Here is a 15,628-nt window from a genome sequence, read left to right as displayed (position 1 = left end):
GACGCTTAACGACTGAGCCACCCAGGCGCCCCCATTAGTTTTGTTTTTTAAATAAGATAGTAGTCCAATTGTGTTTATTCACCCTCCCCTGCAGGCCAGTGCTATTTGGTTTGGGGATGTTAGGTTGGAAATCAGTCTGTACTGCAGTGATGGGAGGCTTCCACACTCTCAGCCCATGGCAAGAGTGCTCAGAGGGGACCAGGTAACTCTGAAAACACTTTGAGCCAATTCAGCATGTGTTGTCCCCATAGTAAACTTCTCTGGCTCCAGATAATATCTACCTAGTCCTTCAGGTTAATATAATACTTTTACTTTTTTTTTTTTTTTTTAAGATTTTATTAATTGCCAGAGAGAGAGAGACAGCGAGAGAGGGAACACAAGCAGGGTGACTGGGAGAGGGAGAAGCAGGCTTCCTGCGGAGCAGGGAGCCTGATGTGGGGCTCGATCCCAGGATCCTGGGATCATGACCTGAGCTGAAGGCAGACGCTTAACCAACTGAGCCACCCAGGTGCCCCAAGATTAATATAATACTTTTAACCACTTTGTATGAGATCTCTTACCTGTCAGAAAATGTATTAGGCTTCTTTATAATTTTGCCTTAAGCATTTTGGTAAAGAATGGGAAGTGAATCTCTTTTATGAGTTCCAGATATGCAAGGAATTCTTTCTTGGTCTTGTTAGACCCATAAGCACTGGCTATGGTTAAACTTGGCTTTCTTCCTGGCTTATTCTTTGCCTTCTTGTCAGCAAATGTTTTGGTCTGTGGGTTTATATCAGATTATAAGGAAACATTTTAGATATTAATGTGGCTTGAACACACTAGACATAATATGAGGCTTACAAGTAACAGTGAAACATTCTGTACAGCTGTGCATTTGTTAAATCATGGAGGATAACTCACTTTAAAAGACCACCCAGCTACAACCTGCCCTGCAGAGTCCCTGTTCTCATAGCTTTTCAAAGGTTTTGTGAAGTAAAAAGCACTGTGGGAGTTGTAGTAAAGAGAGACTTAAAACACCTAACCAGACTTTGTTTTATAAACATCTCTACTGGATGTATTATGTGTACAAGCAGTTTTTATAAAAAGACGGAGGGAACTCATTTCCAATTTTCAGGAAAAACTGCAAAGTCATCATCTGAATCTTGTGATCTCTGGCACCTATATTCATGACAAGATGAAAGTTATCTTGTCTCAGCATGTGTTATTCTACATATCCACCCTGCTCTCCACAGCCCACCATTTAATTAATTACTCCTTACCACAGGAATGTCCGTGGCTGAATAACAAACTAACCATAGTTGCCCTCCCGCTTGACCTACAGAGGTTGGAACTTGGCTATGATCCATCATAGCCCTAACTGTTTTGAATCTGAGTTTTTATTGTATACATTCTTTTCAGAGCATAGTATACTGTGTGTAATATGGCCAGTGGCGGAGACACAGTATGGGTTTACTGTTCTTGGTTGTCTAGTTTAAACATAAGTTGATAAATGATTGTTGCTGAAATTCTGGTCCCAAATATCACAGATTAAAGGAAAATGTACCACAGGGCTCATTAGAGCTCCTGATTCATGATGGTATTAGATGATGGAATTTTATCAGAAGAGGCTTATCCTCTAATATGAGTCAGTATGCTTTTTTCTATTAGAATAAGAACTGTTTTCAAAAAAAACCTTTTCTGTCATGTCTAAAAATGTTTTCTCCTATTTTCTTAATGTCAGCTTCAAAAAAACATTCCACATAGCATTCCTAAGAGGGCTTGTTTGAAAGTATAAGCTGTTGTTAAACCTAATCTGTAAATCTAGAGGAAGATCCCAATTGCCATATGGATAAACACTATCAACTATCATAAATTAAAAATTAAATAGATTAGTATAAAGGAAAACTTCTAAACCAAGAGTCCATCATGAGTTTTAGAAAGTCTTTGAACTAATTAAAATTACCTGTAACATGTTATACAAATGTGTCATTTTTTGAAAGAGAATAGATCCATAGCTTTCATATAATTGCTATAAGCATATGTAACTCAGTAAACAGTAGAGTTACTAGTATACATTACTGCTCTATTATAAACAGTTCATCATAAACACTGTAAACCCTACCTTACATTCCATTTGAGGACAAACATGCTATTTAAGTTTAAATCTGTACAATTGTGACATGTTGTAAATGGCTCTCCTATTAATGGATCAATAGGGGAAAGAGGAAGAGAGGAAAGAAGGAAACTAGCTTATAGTATTTACTATGAATCAAGCACTTATACATATGATATCTACTTTAATCCTCCCAACAACACCATAAATATACTATTCAAGTGTATTATTATTACATATTTAACAGGTGAGGACACTAAGGCCAAAAAAGCTAAGTGACTTACCCAAGATCCCATAGCTAACCAGTGGCAGAACCCTGACTCAAACTCAGTGTAACTACGAAGTTCCTATACTTTTCTCCGTACCACCCAGTCTGTATGAATGAAATAGTGAATTATCTCACATTCTTGACTAGTGACAACAAATTATATAGAAAATTATTTGTGTTATCACCCTGCTAGCTAGGTCTGGAATTCTCTCATCCCTCCTACCCACCTGTCTTAACTTGGATTACCAGTACCTCATGCCTGACTTACCACAACTTCCAGGGTCCCTGCCTGCAATCCCCTTCCCCCCCCCAGTTTTACCCCATAATTAAGGTGAGCTTTTTGAAATATAAATCAGATCATTGTCAAAATGCCTCTGTGACTTTCTGTTGCCTTCAAAATAAAATTCAAATCCTACTCACCATCTATAAGGCCCTTCATGATCTGGACTCTGCTTTGTTTTCCAAGTTCATCCCTCACTGCTCTTCCCTCAGCCTCTTAGATTCCAGTCACAATTAACTACTTGTTGTTCCTATATACTGTCTTTTTGTACTTCTCTCTGTTTGGAGCATTCTTCCCACTTCTATTCACCTGGGTAATTCCCATTTGTCTTAAAACACTGTTTATATAAGGAATTCTTTCTTAACTCATCAAGTCTGGGACTAAGTACCTTTCCCAAGTGCTCATAAGATATCTTTTAGTTTTATAATGACATTGGGACCACTATCATATATAGAATTTCTGTGTGCATTAGATAAAAACCCATCCTTCCTTTAGTGGAACACAGCACCATGTAAGGGCACAAAGTTTGGAAAGGAGAGGATGGGCTACATTTCATGCTCCACTTACCCCTTTTCCAGGTTCTCTTATGCAATGCACAATTTGTACAACCATAAATCATGGCTCATATAGCATTTATCAAATGTATTTTAATTGCCTCTTCACTTCTCTGCATCTCCAACTAAACTCCAAGCTCATTGAGGACAAGGATTATATTATATTCATTGTTGTACCCCTGGCTCCTGGCATCATACCTTTGAAGTAGAAAGCACTCAATAAATATTTGATGTTTGAATTAATGACTAAGTTAATGAATAAACACATGAAAAATAATAGTTTGCTGTAGACTGCACATTTGCAGAAATTAGTGAAAAGAGGAAGGCAAAAGAAAAAATACTAATATCAGCCACTAGTTTAATTCAAGACAACAAACATTAAGTGCTTACATAATGGAAACTATTATGAGGAAACAGAAAGGAGAAAGACATAGTCCCTTGCCCTCAAAAAACTTACAATCTAGTTAGGAAGATACAACCAATTAAAACTCAAAGCAGAATATAATATGTGCTGTGTGAAATTTATAATTAAAGTTCTAGAAAATCAATAAGAAGGAAGAAATTTCTTCCAGTTAAATGAAGAGTTCCCAAAGCTTCATGGGAGAAGATGATAACAGACCTTGAATTATGAGTAGAATTTCAGTAAGGAAATTTATTGGGAGGAGAGCCATAGTCAGGAAGGAACATTCCAGGCAAAGGAATTAGCACATGCTGATTGGAAAGCACAGAGCTTCTTTGAAGAGCATTTTAGCTACAGACAAGCTGGAAAGCGAGAAGAGTCTGGAAATAGATGGCCTTGAATGCTATACTGAGGAGTTTACAGTAGCAGTGGGGCACTATTAAAGGTTTTTAAGAAGGAAAGTGATACTAACAGCTGCATTTTAGAAAGTCATTGGCAAAATACTTTTAGTGTCTTCCCTCTCCTTTGCCCTTGATCCCAATAAAATAGAAATTTTTAAACACCAAAAACCAGAGACCAGTTAAAGAATTTCACTCTCTCTATATTCCCAGGCTGTTCCAGTGCTAGGTTCTTCCCAGATTCTACTTTTATGCTGATCTTATCTCAAGCTTGCAATCTCCCGCTGTCTAAATAGTTTCTAAGCCCCCATTTAGCAAAGCTCTCATGGCTGTGGAGAAAAGGAAACAGGAGTTTGTCTGAGACTGATAGCCAAAGCCCTGCAACTTTCAAAAGGACATTGGGGAAATGGCCTCACGGCTTTTATTACGTGATTCAAAGCATCTGGTAACATTCTGTCACTATCTTCTCTTACTTTATTTAGGACACTAAGAGACAATCTTCTCATTAATCTTTAATTTATATGTAAATAAATCATGTATTTATATAAAGAATGAGCAAGCATAAATCTAAAATGAAGAATTTCTTTTGTCCTTAAAATGCAAAGAAATTTTAGACTTAATATTATCAAAATGAAATTTTCAGTAAGGACTTTTGGGTACTCTATGTTGTCCTTCCTGACTATAGAGAAGCAAGCTATTCCTTGGAAAGGATCCACAGATCTTGAGTCACCTTGCCTAAGGGTAATCCCCCTTAGGAAGGAAACTCTACACAATAGTGTTAGGGGTCTCAGGATTTCCTGAGGGCCTCCATATTGCTCTGGGTAGGCAGCAGAGTGCCAGGCAAATGGAAAAGGAAAAACTAAAAGCACAAGAGCCATTTAGGAACTAATCCAAGAGTAATTAGGATCTAAAATGGAGTAGGTGCAGAGGAATGGAAAAGAAGGAATGAATCCAAGACAGTCACAGAGAGAACTGACATAGCTTTGTGCCTAAATGAACATGGAGCCAAAGTCAAAAGTCAAAACTATACCTTGGCTAATGGAATTTAAATTAAAAAAAATTTTTTTAAGTCAAAGATAACCTTAAAATTTCCAGATTGGGTTTTTGGAGAGGTTGCTGATACCTTTAGGAAAGTAGATTTGGGGGGGCATCTGGGTGGCTCAGTCATTAAGCGTCTGCCTTTGGCTCAGGTCATGATCCCAGGGTCCTGGGATCGAGCCCCGCATTGGGCTCCCTGCTCCGCGGGAAGCCTGCTTCTCCCTCTCCCACTCCCCCTGCTTGTGTTCTCTCTCTCTGTCAAATAAATAAATAAAATCTTTAAAAAAAAAAAAAAGGAAAGTAGATTTGGAGGGACTGTGATGAATTTTGGACATACTGAGTTTGAAGTGCTAATGGGACATGAGTATAAAAACATCAATTAAGGATTTAGAGGTTCAGACTAGAATTTGGTGAGTTAAAACAAGATGTGTATACACATAGAATCCTTCCACTTATGAAATAAGCACTTAGTATTGTACAATACAGAAAAAAAGTAGGGTTTTCTTTCTTATAATTAAATTTAATAGCTTATAAATGCATTATTCCAGAATGGAAGACAAATCCCAGGTGATGGGATCAACAACAGATTGCCAAATAACCATTAAAAGATATAACTTAAATTTGTTTCAGGAACTTGTAAAAATCCATTGTCTCCATTATAAACTAGCTATAATTTTTTTTTAAAAAAGTTGCTTTAGGGCACGTGATTGGTAGAAGAAATCAACAAAGAAAACAAGAGATCAAAGGAAAATGGAAGAGGAAGGAAGGAAAACACCATTTTGACATATGAGGGGGGAAAATTCTGTTATTGGGATTTCAACAAAGCAAATAATGAAATAGAAGTTGCACTGACTTATAGTATGCTGAGATATCATGGGCCTTCAGAAACTTTTTTTAAAAGATTTGTTTATTTATTTTAGACAGAGAAAGAGCAAGAGCAGGGGGAGGGGCAAAGGGAGAGGGAGAGAGAGAGAATCTCAAGCAGACTACCCGCTAAGCACAGAGCCCAACACGGGGCTTTATCTCACTGCCCTGAGATCATGACCTGAGCTAAGAGTTTTGAAAAGAAGAAAGTATAATCAGATGTGTCAGATGATGCTGATGGGTCAAGTTAGATTCAAATTGAGTCTTAAAAATTGGATTTGGCAGTGTGACAAAGTGGAGATTATTGCTGACCTTTTTAAGAGTACTTTAGGGGAGTGATGGAGACAAAAGTCTGATTGGAGTAGATGCAAGAGAGAATAGGCTTTCTGCAAAGAAATGAAGAGATAGAACAAATATATAGATTACAGGAGACTTAAAAGCCATCCTTCAGTCACAATGTGTGAACCTTGTTTGGATCCTGATGCAAATAAACAGATTGTAAATATAGAGAAGTGGGTGATAGATGGATAGATGGATGGATGAATGGATGAAAAGATGACATTTATGAAGTAATTGGAAATTTGAACACTTACTAAATAATTATATTAAAGGATTATTGTTAATATTTTCTAGGTGTGATAATGATACTGTGGTTATATTTTTTTAAGGATTTTTATTTCAAAGGTACATATTTATGTACTAAATGATATATGAGATTTACATCAAAATAATGGATGTGGTCAAGAGAAGTGGGTGGAAGGAACAAATGAAATAAAATGAAATAAATTGTCTGAATTGTAATTATTGAAACTGGGTTTTGGGTACCTAGGGGCTCATTATACCATTCTTGTCTATTTTTATATATATTTTTGACATTTTTCTTAATAAAAAAGGTAGAGAGAGAGAATGGGAAGAGATGAGATGGAGACAGAAACTATATAGGCAATAGAAAATTAAAACAAGAAAACTACAACTACTTAGGAAAAAAACTACAATTATTTATATATCCCCTTATATAACACAAACTATTAAAAATGCTTTTTTAAGATACAATCTTTACACTACCAAATTTCCTAGCCTCAGAGACTAATGTACAACACAGTATGGATTGTGAATATCCCAGATACCATTAAGATAGCTATCCTTAAAAAATAAACATGGATTTAATAAATTTAATTAATTTAATTTGATAAATCCTAGACCATATAATGATTGTTTATGTACATGCGCCCATTTTTTTCTTATTGCATAATTAACCATTTTACAGTATATAACATTCTACATTAATACCTGGAATTAACGGTTCTGCTCCTTACCTGTCACTAGTGCCTATGGTAAGGTGTAAGATGATTGTTGACATTATGTTCACCTACTTGGTTTTGCCGTGCTGCGGACTTTACTTCTGTGAGTCAAATAAGAGTGTAAGGTAGCCACTGCCTAATTGTTATTAGATGCTATTACTGTGAAAACCAGTTTTACACCTTACGTAGTATTGGATACATACTTAGAAGTGGGATTGCTGGATCATATGGTAGTTCTATTTTTAGTTTTTTAAGGAACCTCCACACTGTTTTCCATACGGCCAAACCAATATACATTCCTACTAAAAGCATACAAGAGTTCCCTTAAGTAGTTTATTTAAGAAAGTAAACTTCTGTAGTACTTTTAGGAAAATAAACGTTAGTGTGTTAATTATAAAATATCTAAATACAGAAGGCTAGCAGAAGGCAGAGCACTTTTCTCAGTTACGGAAGGAACATAACAAGGATTAAAACAAAAATGACATTTCAAAATTATACTGGACTATATAATCAAGGGAAAAGATCAGTGGCATATTAGGTAAATCATTCCTACCTTTTCCTAGTACTCCTTGTCATAGCTCTCATGTCTCTAACTGAGAGCACTGAGATGACCCCTTCAAATTATCAAGACCTCAAAATTTATTAATGACCTGAGAATTTCTTAAATAATCAGGACAAGACAGCACTTGGGTTATTTTTAACCAAAGGCCACACTGTACTCTAGATGTAGAAATCATCCCATATTCTGTTTCTTATCTTATCTCATCTCACACTTACTGAGTTGAGTTGTCCAGCCAAACTTAGAAATAGGTGCATAATTTGTGTAAAGTATCAGTCCAGCCCCAACCACACAGTGCCAGAAATATTAAATGGACACCATATTTTCAGAATCGCAGGAGGTCAAGAGGATACATAGGACTAATACGGCATCAGCCTCACATCCATAAAACTAAGAAAATGAAATTCCTACAGCTATTCATTACAGGATAATTTGCCAGTTCCCTTATTCAGTTCTGTGTCCAACCAAAAGTAGTATTTCCATATCCCAAATTTAGGGAGGGAAAGGAATGGACAAATAAAATGGAAGAGAGAAAAGGACCTCCGTTTGAACTTCACCAGAGTGTTAGTCAATTAATGGCAATTGTCCAGTTCCCAATACAAACTTTAAACTCACAAGGCCAAAGTTTCCCATCAAGAAACTTAATTGTCCTGCAATGTGCTCCTTTCAGAATATTGCAGAAGCCAAATTTTCTTAGCTGCCTGTGGGTTCTACCCAAGCCTGTGACCTAAGACACCTGGTGAGAAAAAACATGATCCTGTTCTCTGCTTCTCTTAAATCTTACCCATATATCCCTTTCCTCCACTCATTCTCCTCCTATCACAGATCTTGACTTCCACTGGACAAATGTGCCAGCCTCTTAATCCAAGCTGAGATGAAAGACAGAGAAAACAAAATGGAGTGCCACCCACAAGAGCCTGCCACTTTAAGACAGTGCCTACCTAAGCCCTAGAAATGAAAAGCACCACCAGATTCTACTGACCAGAGGAATGACAAAAGTGCAAGAGCTTTGCCTTTTCCACATGAAAGTACTTCCCACAAGAAATGCAGCTGCCCCTGCCATCTTGAGTCCCCAAATCCTATCCCAGCAAACACCAGATCCTGCCAGCTCCACATGGGATGTTGACCTATAGATCTCAGCTGGTTGTGCGGTTGGAAGAACCACCGCAAATTCCAGCCCTACAAGCATGACAGCCTTTTTAGTGCAAAGTGACTTGCTCTCCACACAGGACTATACCTATTAAAATTGCAGTTTGAGATCTCAGACAAACCTGACCAACAAATGAATCCCATTATCTAGTAAAATTATTCTCAATGCTGGCTACACAATAGAATCATCTAGGAGCCTTCAAAACAAACAAGCAGATAAAAAACCTGAGGTGGGAGGTATATCCCCCCAAAATTCTACTTATTACTGATCTCCGGTGGGTCTGGGTATCACTGTTTAATAAAAGCACCCAGATGAGTCTGACGGCTCCATAACCACTGGTCCAATATGACATCCTGCCACTTCTGCCAAGGATATTGCTCAGTGAGTCTAGGTTTGTGACTTCTGTTTGAAGTCAGGCCTCTCCCAAAGCTGCAGCTGCAGGCTACTCTAGATCCTTAATCACTAAAGTCCAGTACCCTGTATGTTAACACCCTAAAGCTGCCAGAGCCAGATGAAGAGTAAAAGATGGGTGAAACCCTGAACTCTACGTGCCTGGTTCTCCTCTTTTCCACCACCTGTCTTCTCCGTGAGTGACATGGCTTTTTTCACACAGTGGAAACCACCCCTGGACATTCACAGCCCTTTCCTTCCTCCCTAACCCGTCAGACTACAGCCACAGAGAACACTATCCAATCCACAATTTTGGCCATCACATCTGGCTTCCCATTCCCTTCAGGCATCAATAAAAGAGGGATGGGGAGGGGAGAACAGCTCCCTTAAGCCCTGTTAAATTCAGAGGTACCCCGAACTTCTACTTGTGTAATCGCCCTACTACTTGATGTTGTTTGTTACTATCTCCTCCACTGATCTATAAGCACTGCAAAAACTGGAACAGTGCCTGGTACTCAGTAGGTGCTCACTAAAATGTTTGATGGATGAATTAATGAATGAAGAGGAACCGCTGCCATGGTAGGAGTGGAAAAGATGCAGTCATGCCTTCACTGTTAGGCCCACTATTTAACACGGCTAATTGCAGCCACAAGCAGAGCAGAACTCACAATCCTAACCTGAAAACTCAACATTGGCACTTTTTCTTTACTTAAGCACAGCCTTGCTTTTCAAGGCACCAAAACATTTGCCATCTCCTTGTATTCTGCTTCTACTTTTCTTCTTAGACCTCCCACACAGCAACACCCTAATTGTTCCAAAGTGCTCTGTTCTGTCTGCTTTGCCTTTACCATTTCCAGCTTAATGGCAGCCTAGTTGTTATGTCCCTCCTTAAAATAACCATGGGAACTCTTTCTAGCTCTACAGCGTAGTTTCAGAGAGATTAAGTTAAATGTACAGTAGTAAGTCCTTCCTTTCTTGCTTTCTGACTTCCACAGTGTTTTGAAAGTACTGAATGCTAAGACTGCTTATCCACAAGATTTTTTTCAATAATGGTATGTTTATCTCAGAGTTCTGGCTTACATGTTAATTGTATTGCTACACGTGGGAGAACGAAGCAAAGATGTTTCAGGAATCCTATGGCTCCAGGGCTGTGCTGCCTGCACTTGACTCCGAGCAGATGAATCCAGCCCCTCTGCTCTTACGGACCAAGAAATAAGCAAGAACAGCATGAAGACCAGCTCACAGGAGCAGTCTGACTCACTTGATAACTTCTGAAATACAGATGCACTGTTTCTCTTCAATATTAATTACTATTAAAGATACTTTCAGGTGGCAAAAAGTGTATAGGATCTGAAATGTTAATAGCCGTTGAATCTATTGAAGCACTGCAGAGAATGATGGAAAAAATCAGTGGCGTCAGCAGTATTAAGATCCATTTCTGTGAGTAGTTTTGAAGATTGTTAAAGCGATATCTATTCCACCTACTTACTGATACCTTTATCTTGTTGGCTGTAGGTGGTATGTTTCAAAATATTGTACTCGGACTACCTGCTGTAGAATCATCTAGTGGTGTTTGTTTAAAACAACAACCACCACCGCAACAAAAACACATTCTTGAGTCCCAGATCAATAAAGCAGAATCCTTGGGGTTGAGGCCTTGAACTTATCCTGACCAAAACATTCAGCCTTTGAACTATAAAGTCTAGATTGCTTGCTTGAGACTTCACCAACTGTTAAGCTTCAAATACTCCCAATAGCACTGTCAGCAGGTATTCTTTTTTCTTGAGGGATCTGAGATCAGGTTATGACAAAGTAATTGAAAAGAACGTGAAGGCACAAGTACCCAAGGAGGAGGAAGACAATACCACCAAGGGGAGGGAATGGAAACAGAAAGCCAGAGTCCAAGAAAACCCTTCTTTCCTTCATCCTTTGCCCAGGTTATATGTCCTATGTCTTGGTGTAGTTCAGTCCAACAAGCATATATTGAGCCCCTGCCATGTGCCAGGCACTAGGGATAAAAAGAAACAGAGCAGGCTCACTGTCCTAGGGGAGTTTACAGTTTGGTAGAGGAAGCGGGCTCTTAAATGAGCAATTTAAATAAACATGGTAAGCAAAAGACAGAGATTTGCCCAAGGAATTTTAGGGACTAAGAAGAGGGGTTTGTAATGGAGACTTAGCATGTAGAGAAGAAATTACCTGAGTGGGGAAATAAGTAGAAATTAGGCAGATGGGGGTGGGTGGGGGGGCTTTTGAGGAGGAACTAAAGGGAATCCAGGAACTGGCGGGAAATGGTGCATGTTCCCAACAAAGGGCAACCTGCACAACCAAAATACTCTGAATCCTAAAGTGATCTCATTTCTATCGGGATTGACAAGCAGTTCAGGACTACTTTATCATAAGTTCAAAGGAATGGAGAAAGATAACCAGTGATCCTGGATAGGCAGACATGGGCCAAGTCAGAAGGTGTATGTATGTCTTGTTAACTTTTCAAAGTCCTATTTTGCTAGCCATCTAGAAGACCTCTTAGATCAATCCTTCAAATTCATTCCAAGTTTATGGTCTCAAACTGTTGATTGAAGTTGCTCCAGAAACACATTACAAGTTTATGGGCCCTCTCTGGGACATTATACAAGAATTGTAATAACTAATAAATGGAGAGTAATATCAAAAATTACTCAATATAGGGGCACCTGGGTGGCTCAGTTGGTTGGGCATCTGCCTTCAGCTCCGGTCATGATCCTGGAGTCCTGGAATCGAGCCCCGCATCGGGTTCCCTGCTCAGGGGAAAGCCTGCTTCTCCCTCTCCCTCTGCTGCTCCCCCTGCTTGTGCTCTCTCTCTGTCAAATAAATAAAATCTTTAAAACAAAAATTGTTCAATATAGATTTGAGAATGTTTTAACTATCACTGGAAGGATACATGAAAAACAGTAATATTAATGACCTCTGGAGAGGGAAACTGAGAAGAGAGGTAGGAGGAATTTACATCTCATGGTATATATATTTGTACTGTTGAATAATTACCATGTATATTTATTGCCTAATCCAACCAGTTTAAAAGAGAAGTAAAGAGACACGTTTACTCCATAGCATAAAGAAGCTGTCAACGTGTTAAATGGTGATTTGATTTCTATTGAAAACCCAATTAATGATTCATTGATACAACAGTGACAGTAATAGTATTATTAAAGTAGTTTTGTCCTTCACAGCTTGGGAAAAAAATGGGATTGGAGAAATACAGATTTTGTATATCCTCTATAAATTTGGACTTCTTTTTCTTTTCAGTTTGCAGCTCATCTTGTGAAGATGAAATATCCAAGAATCTGCATTCTAGACGGTGGCATTAATAAGATCAAGCCAACAGGTCTCCTCACCGTCCCATCTCCTCAAATATGAAGAACCAAGACTGTGACTGTGAAAAGGACAGAGTGATATCAGCCCCCAACAGCCCACCTCTTCACAGCCTCACCACTCTGAGACAGAGCTAGACTTCCAGATTGTTGCATTTTCATAAAGTTTTGTCATGAAACATTTTTTTTAAATCTCATAACCCACATGTTCAACCATCCAGGCAACAAACTTGACTGTACATGTATTGCTGAAAGAATTTCCTTAACAGTGAAATCCGATCATGTATTTTTACCACAGTGCAACACAAAGCCAGAGGAATTCAGCTGACAAGGCAGATTTAGCATTATCAAGAAATCTCAATTGCACTGAAAAAGCTGTCTCTCATTGCACTGAACAGACAGTCCTAACAAAGGTATTATTTAGAAACATAGACTGAATGGGGGTTGAAATCATCTTTCTATGATAGTGAAAATCAAAAAGCTATTCTCAGTATATTCCTTGTAAGTAAATGCTATATTTGGCAACTCATTTTGGCCCAGACAGATCATGTGCATGCGTGTGTGTGTGTGTGTATGTGTGTGTGGTGTGTTTAGGAGAAGAATTTAGCCCACTGAAAAAAGTAATAAATAATTTACTTCCAGAAAAATGAAAGTCAGAAACCATTCACATTAGATAGAACATTTGTTAAGCTCCTATGTCAGAGAAACCCAAAATAAGACTGACTTAAACAAACTAGAACTGTATTTCTCACATAAAAGTCTGCATAATGAGTCTAGGGCTAGTATACTGATTTCATAATCATCAAGAACTGAGGTATCTTCACATTGCTTTATTACCCTCAATACATGGTTTCTATCTCATGGATCAAGATGGCTGCTCAGCTCATACCATCATATATGCCATTTAGAAGGAAGGGGATGAAGGAGGAGGGGGGTGTTGGGGGGAAGGAAAGAAATCGGGAGTGGAGCAAATAAGAAAGAGAAGGAAGAGAATGCTCTTTCTCTTTAAGGGCACAAACCAGAAGTTGCACATATTACTTCTGCTTATATACCATCAGCCAGAACTTAGACATGTGGCTACACCTAGCTATAAGGAAAACTGGGAATATAATCTTTGGCTGGGAGGTCATTTACCCAGGTAAAAAATTTTATTATTATTTTGTAAAGTTTTAATTATTTAAAAAATTCATTAAACATTATTATTAAAATTTATTATTACTGTGTGGGAAGAGGAGAACATATATTGAAGGATATCTAGCAACCTCTGCCACATTATTCTAAAAATTAAGTACTGTACTTCATTGAATCTCACACATACCACAATTTTATGAACCATAAAGAAAAAAAATGCAACCAAATCAACTGGACATACCATCAATTATAAGATGCATTCCCATTTCAGAAATGTACGCATCTTAGAATTATTGAACTATAGTTCCTTTCTTGATGATCTTCAATTTTAACTAAACAGTGTTGTTGTTTTTCCTCCTTAACTTATATTCCTCTTCAGTGTTAGGAACTACCTAGGTGTAGAACATTTCCATAAGAGCCTCAATTCAACTCTCTGGCTCTGGTTTTATTGTTGCTATTTGTTTTGGTTTTTTGCATCTACTTTTTTATTGAGATACAATTTACATACCATAAAATTCATCCTTTTAAAACATACAATTCAGTGGTTTTTAGTATATTCAGAAAATAGTGCAATCATCACTACTGTCTAATTCCAGAACATTTTTATTCTCCAAAAAAGAATCCTGTAACTATTAGCAGTCATTCCCCATTAATCCCTCACAAGGTCTTTGATTTAATGTTTATATATGATGTGAGATACGTATGCAACCTCATTCTTGCATGTAGATTGCAAGTTGTCCCAGAGGCTGTGTCATTTTATTTGTTTTGCTTAATTGAATTATATTTAGTCATTCACCAAATATGTTTTAAATACCTATTAGATGTACGACATTGACATAACTAGTGATTATATCATTCTGTGACCCCTACATCATATACAAAGAAAAAATGTTTGAGGATAATAAAATTTTACCACCGTTTCCCTAATAGTATTTTGAGGTCATCATCTGCCATGGTAAGAGAAATATTATTAAGTCCTCCTGTCCTTTCCTTCAACTTTTGGTGATTTATCTGACTTCATAGTCCTAACGTGGTACTGATGATCACTTGGAAGGAGTGGTTCCGAGTTCTAAGTTTGCCTTACTGAGAAAGCAGAGAAGGATGAGGGGTGGGGATATGATTTGAATGAATTGGTAGGGCAGTAGAGGAAGATGAAGACCTGGGTATTGAGGAGAGCTGTGTGAGAAGATAATAGCCAACCAATCACAATTTTGCATTTGATCTTTCTTAAAACTTGATACATTTAGGCTTACTTTTTAAAATGAGTTTTTTAACCATTCATATTATGAATATTTAATATTCTCAACAGTAAAATAAGAAAGAGCATGCAATCACTGCCATGTTTACATGCTGGACATGATATTTGGTGGCAGATAGTTTCAACAAAGTTGACATCAACAACTATTTGTTGCCCTAAACCTATATGACCCATGACTATAGAAGTCCTTGGGAATATATCATTGACTCCTACATTATCACTATCAGCACTGTTTCTGGCGTCAGCAGTCTCTTTCCCTCTGTCTGGAATGCCCATACTACTACCACCAGCCCCACAGATACACACACACACACACACACAAATCCTTTAAACTCCACCAGTAGCATCTCCAGTCATTTCAGTCTTCCCCATGCTGCATTAAAAGCCTCAACTACCAAAGCATTCCATTCATACTTCTAATAATAGACTTACTACATCATTTTGCAATTATCTGTTCACATTAGGGACCCATATTAAAATATGAGCCCCTTGAGGTCAAAGACCATAATTTATACTTCTTTTTGTATTCAACAACCTACTACACTGGAGATGCTTGTTAAGTGTAAAATTGAATTTTATCTCTAACTTAGGGATTTTA

General features: G+C 37.8%; 1 protein-coding gene across 4 annotated transcripts in view; it reads left to right on the top strand.

Moving 5' to 3' along the window:
• The window catches only part of TBCK (TBC1 domain containing kinase), a 243,483-nt gene extending 229,196 nt beyond the window's left edge, over window positions 1–14,287 (top strand). For all 4 annotated transcript variants that reach the window (XM_032400952.1, XM_032400950.1, XM_032400951.1 and 1 more), the window contains one exon: window positions 12,577–14,287. In XM_032400952.1, coding sequence (XP_032256843.1) covers window positions 12,577–12,687 — 111 coding nt within the window. In that variant the 3' untranslated portion in view covers window positions 12,688–14,287. The remainder of the gene's footprint in view (window positions 1–12,576) is intronic.
• The last annotated feature ends 1,341 nt before the right edge of the window (window positions 14,288–15,628 follow it).

This window comes from Phoca vitulina, unplaced genomic scaffold (assembly GCF_004348235.1).
Source record: "Phoca vitulina isolate PV1807 unplaced genomic scaffold, GSC_HSeal_1.0 scaffold3, whole genome shotgun sequence".
In the NCBI taxonomy this organism is placed as follows: Eukaryota; Metazoa; Chordata; class Mammalia; order Carnivora; family Phocidae; genus Phoca; species Phoca vitulina.
Note: the sequence above shows the minus strand (reverse complement) of the source record. Positions and strands in the feature narration are given on the sequence as shown.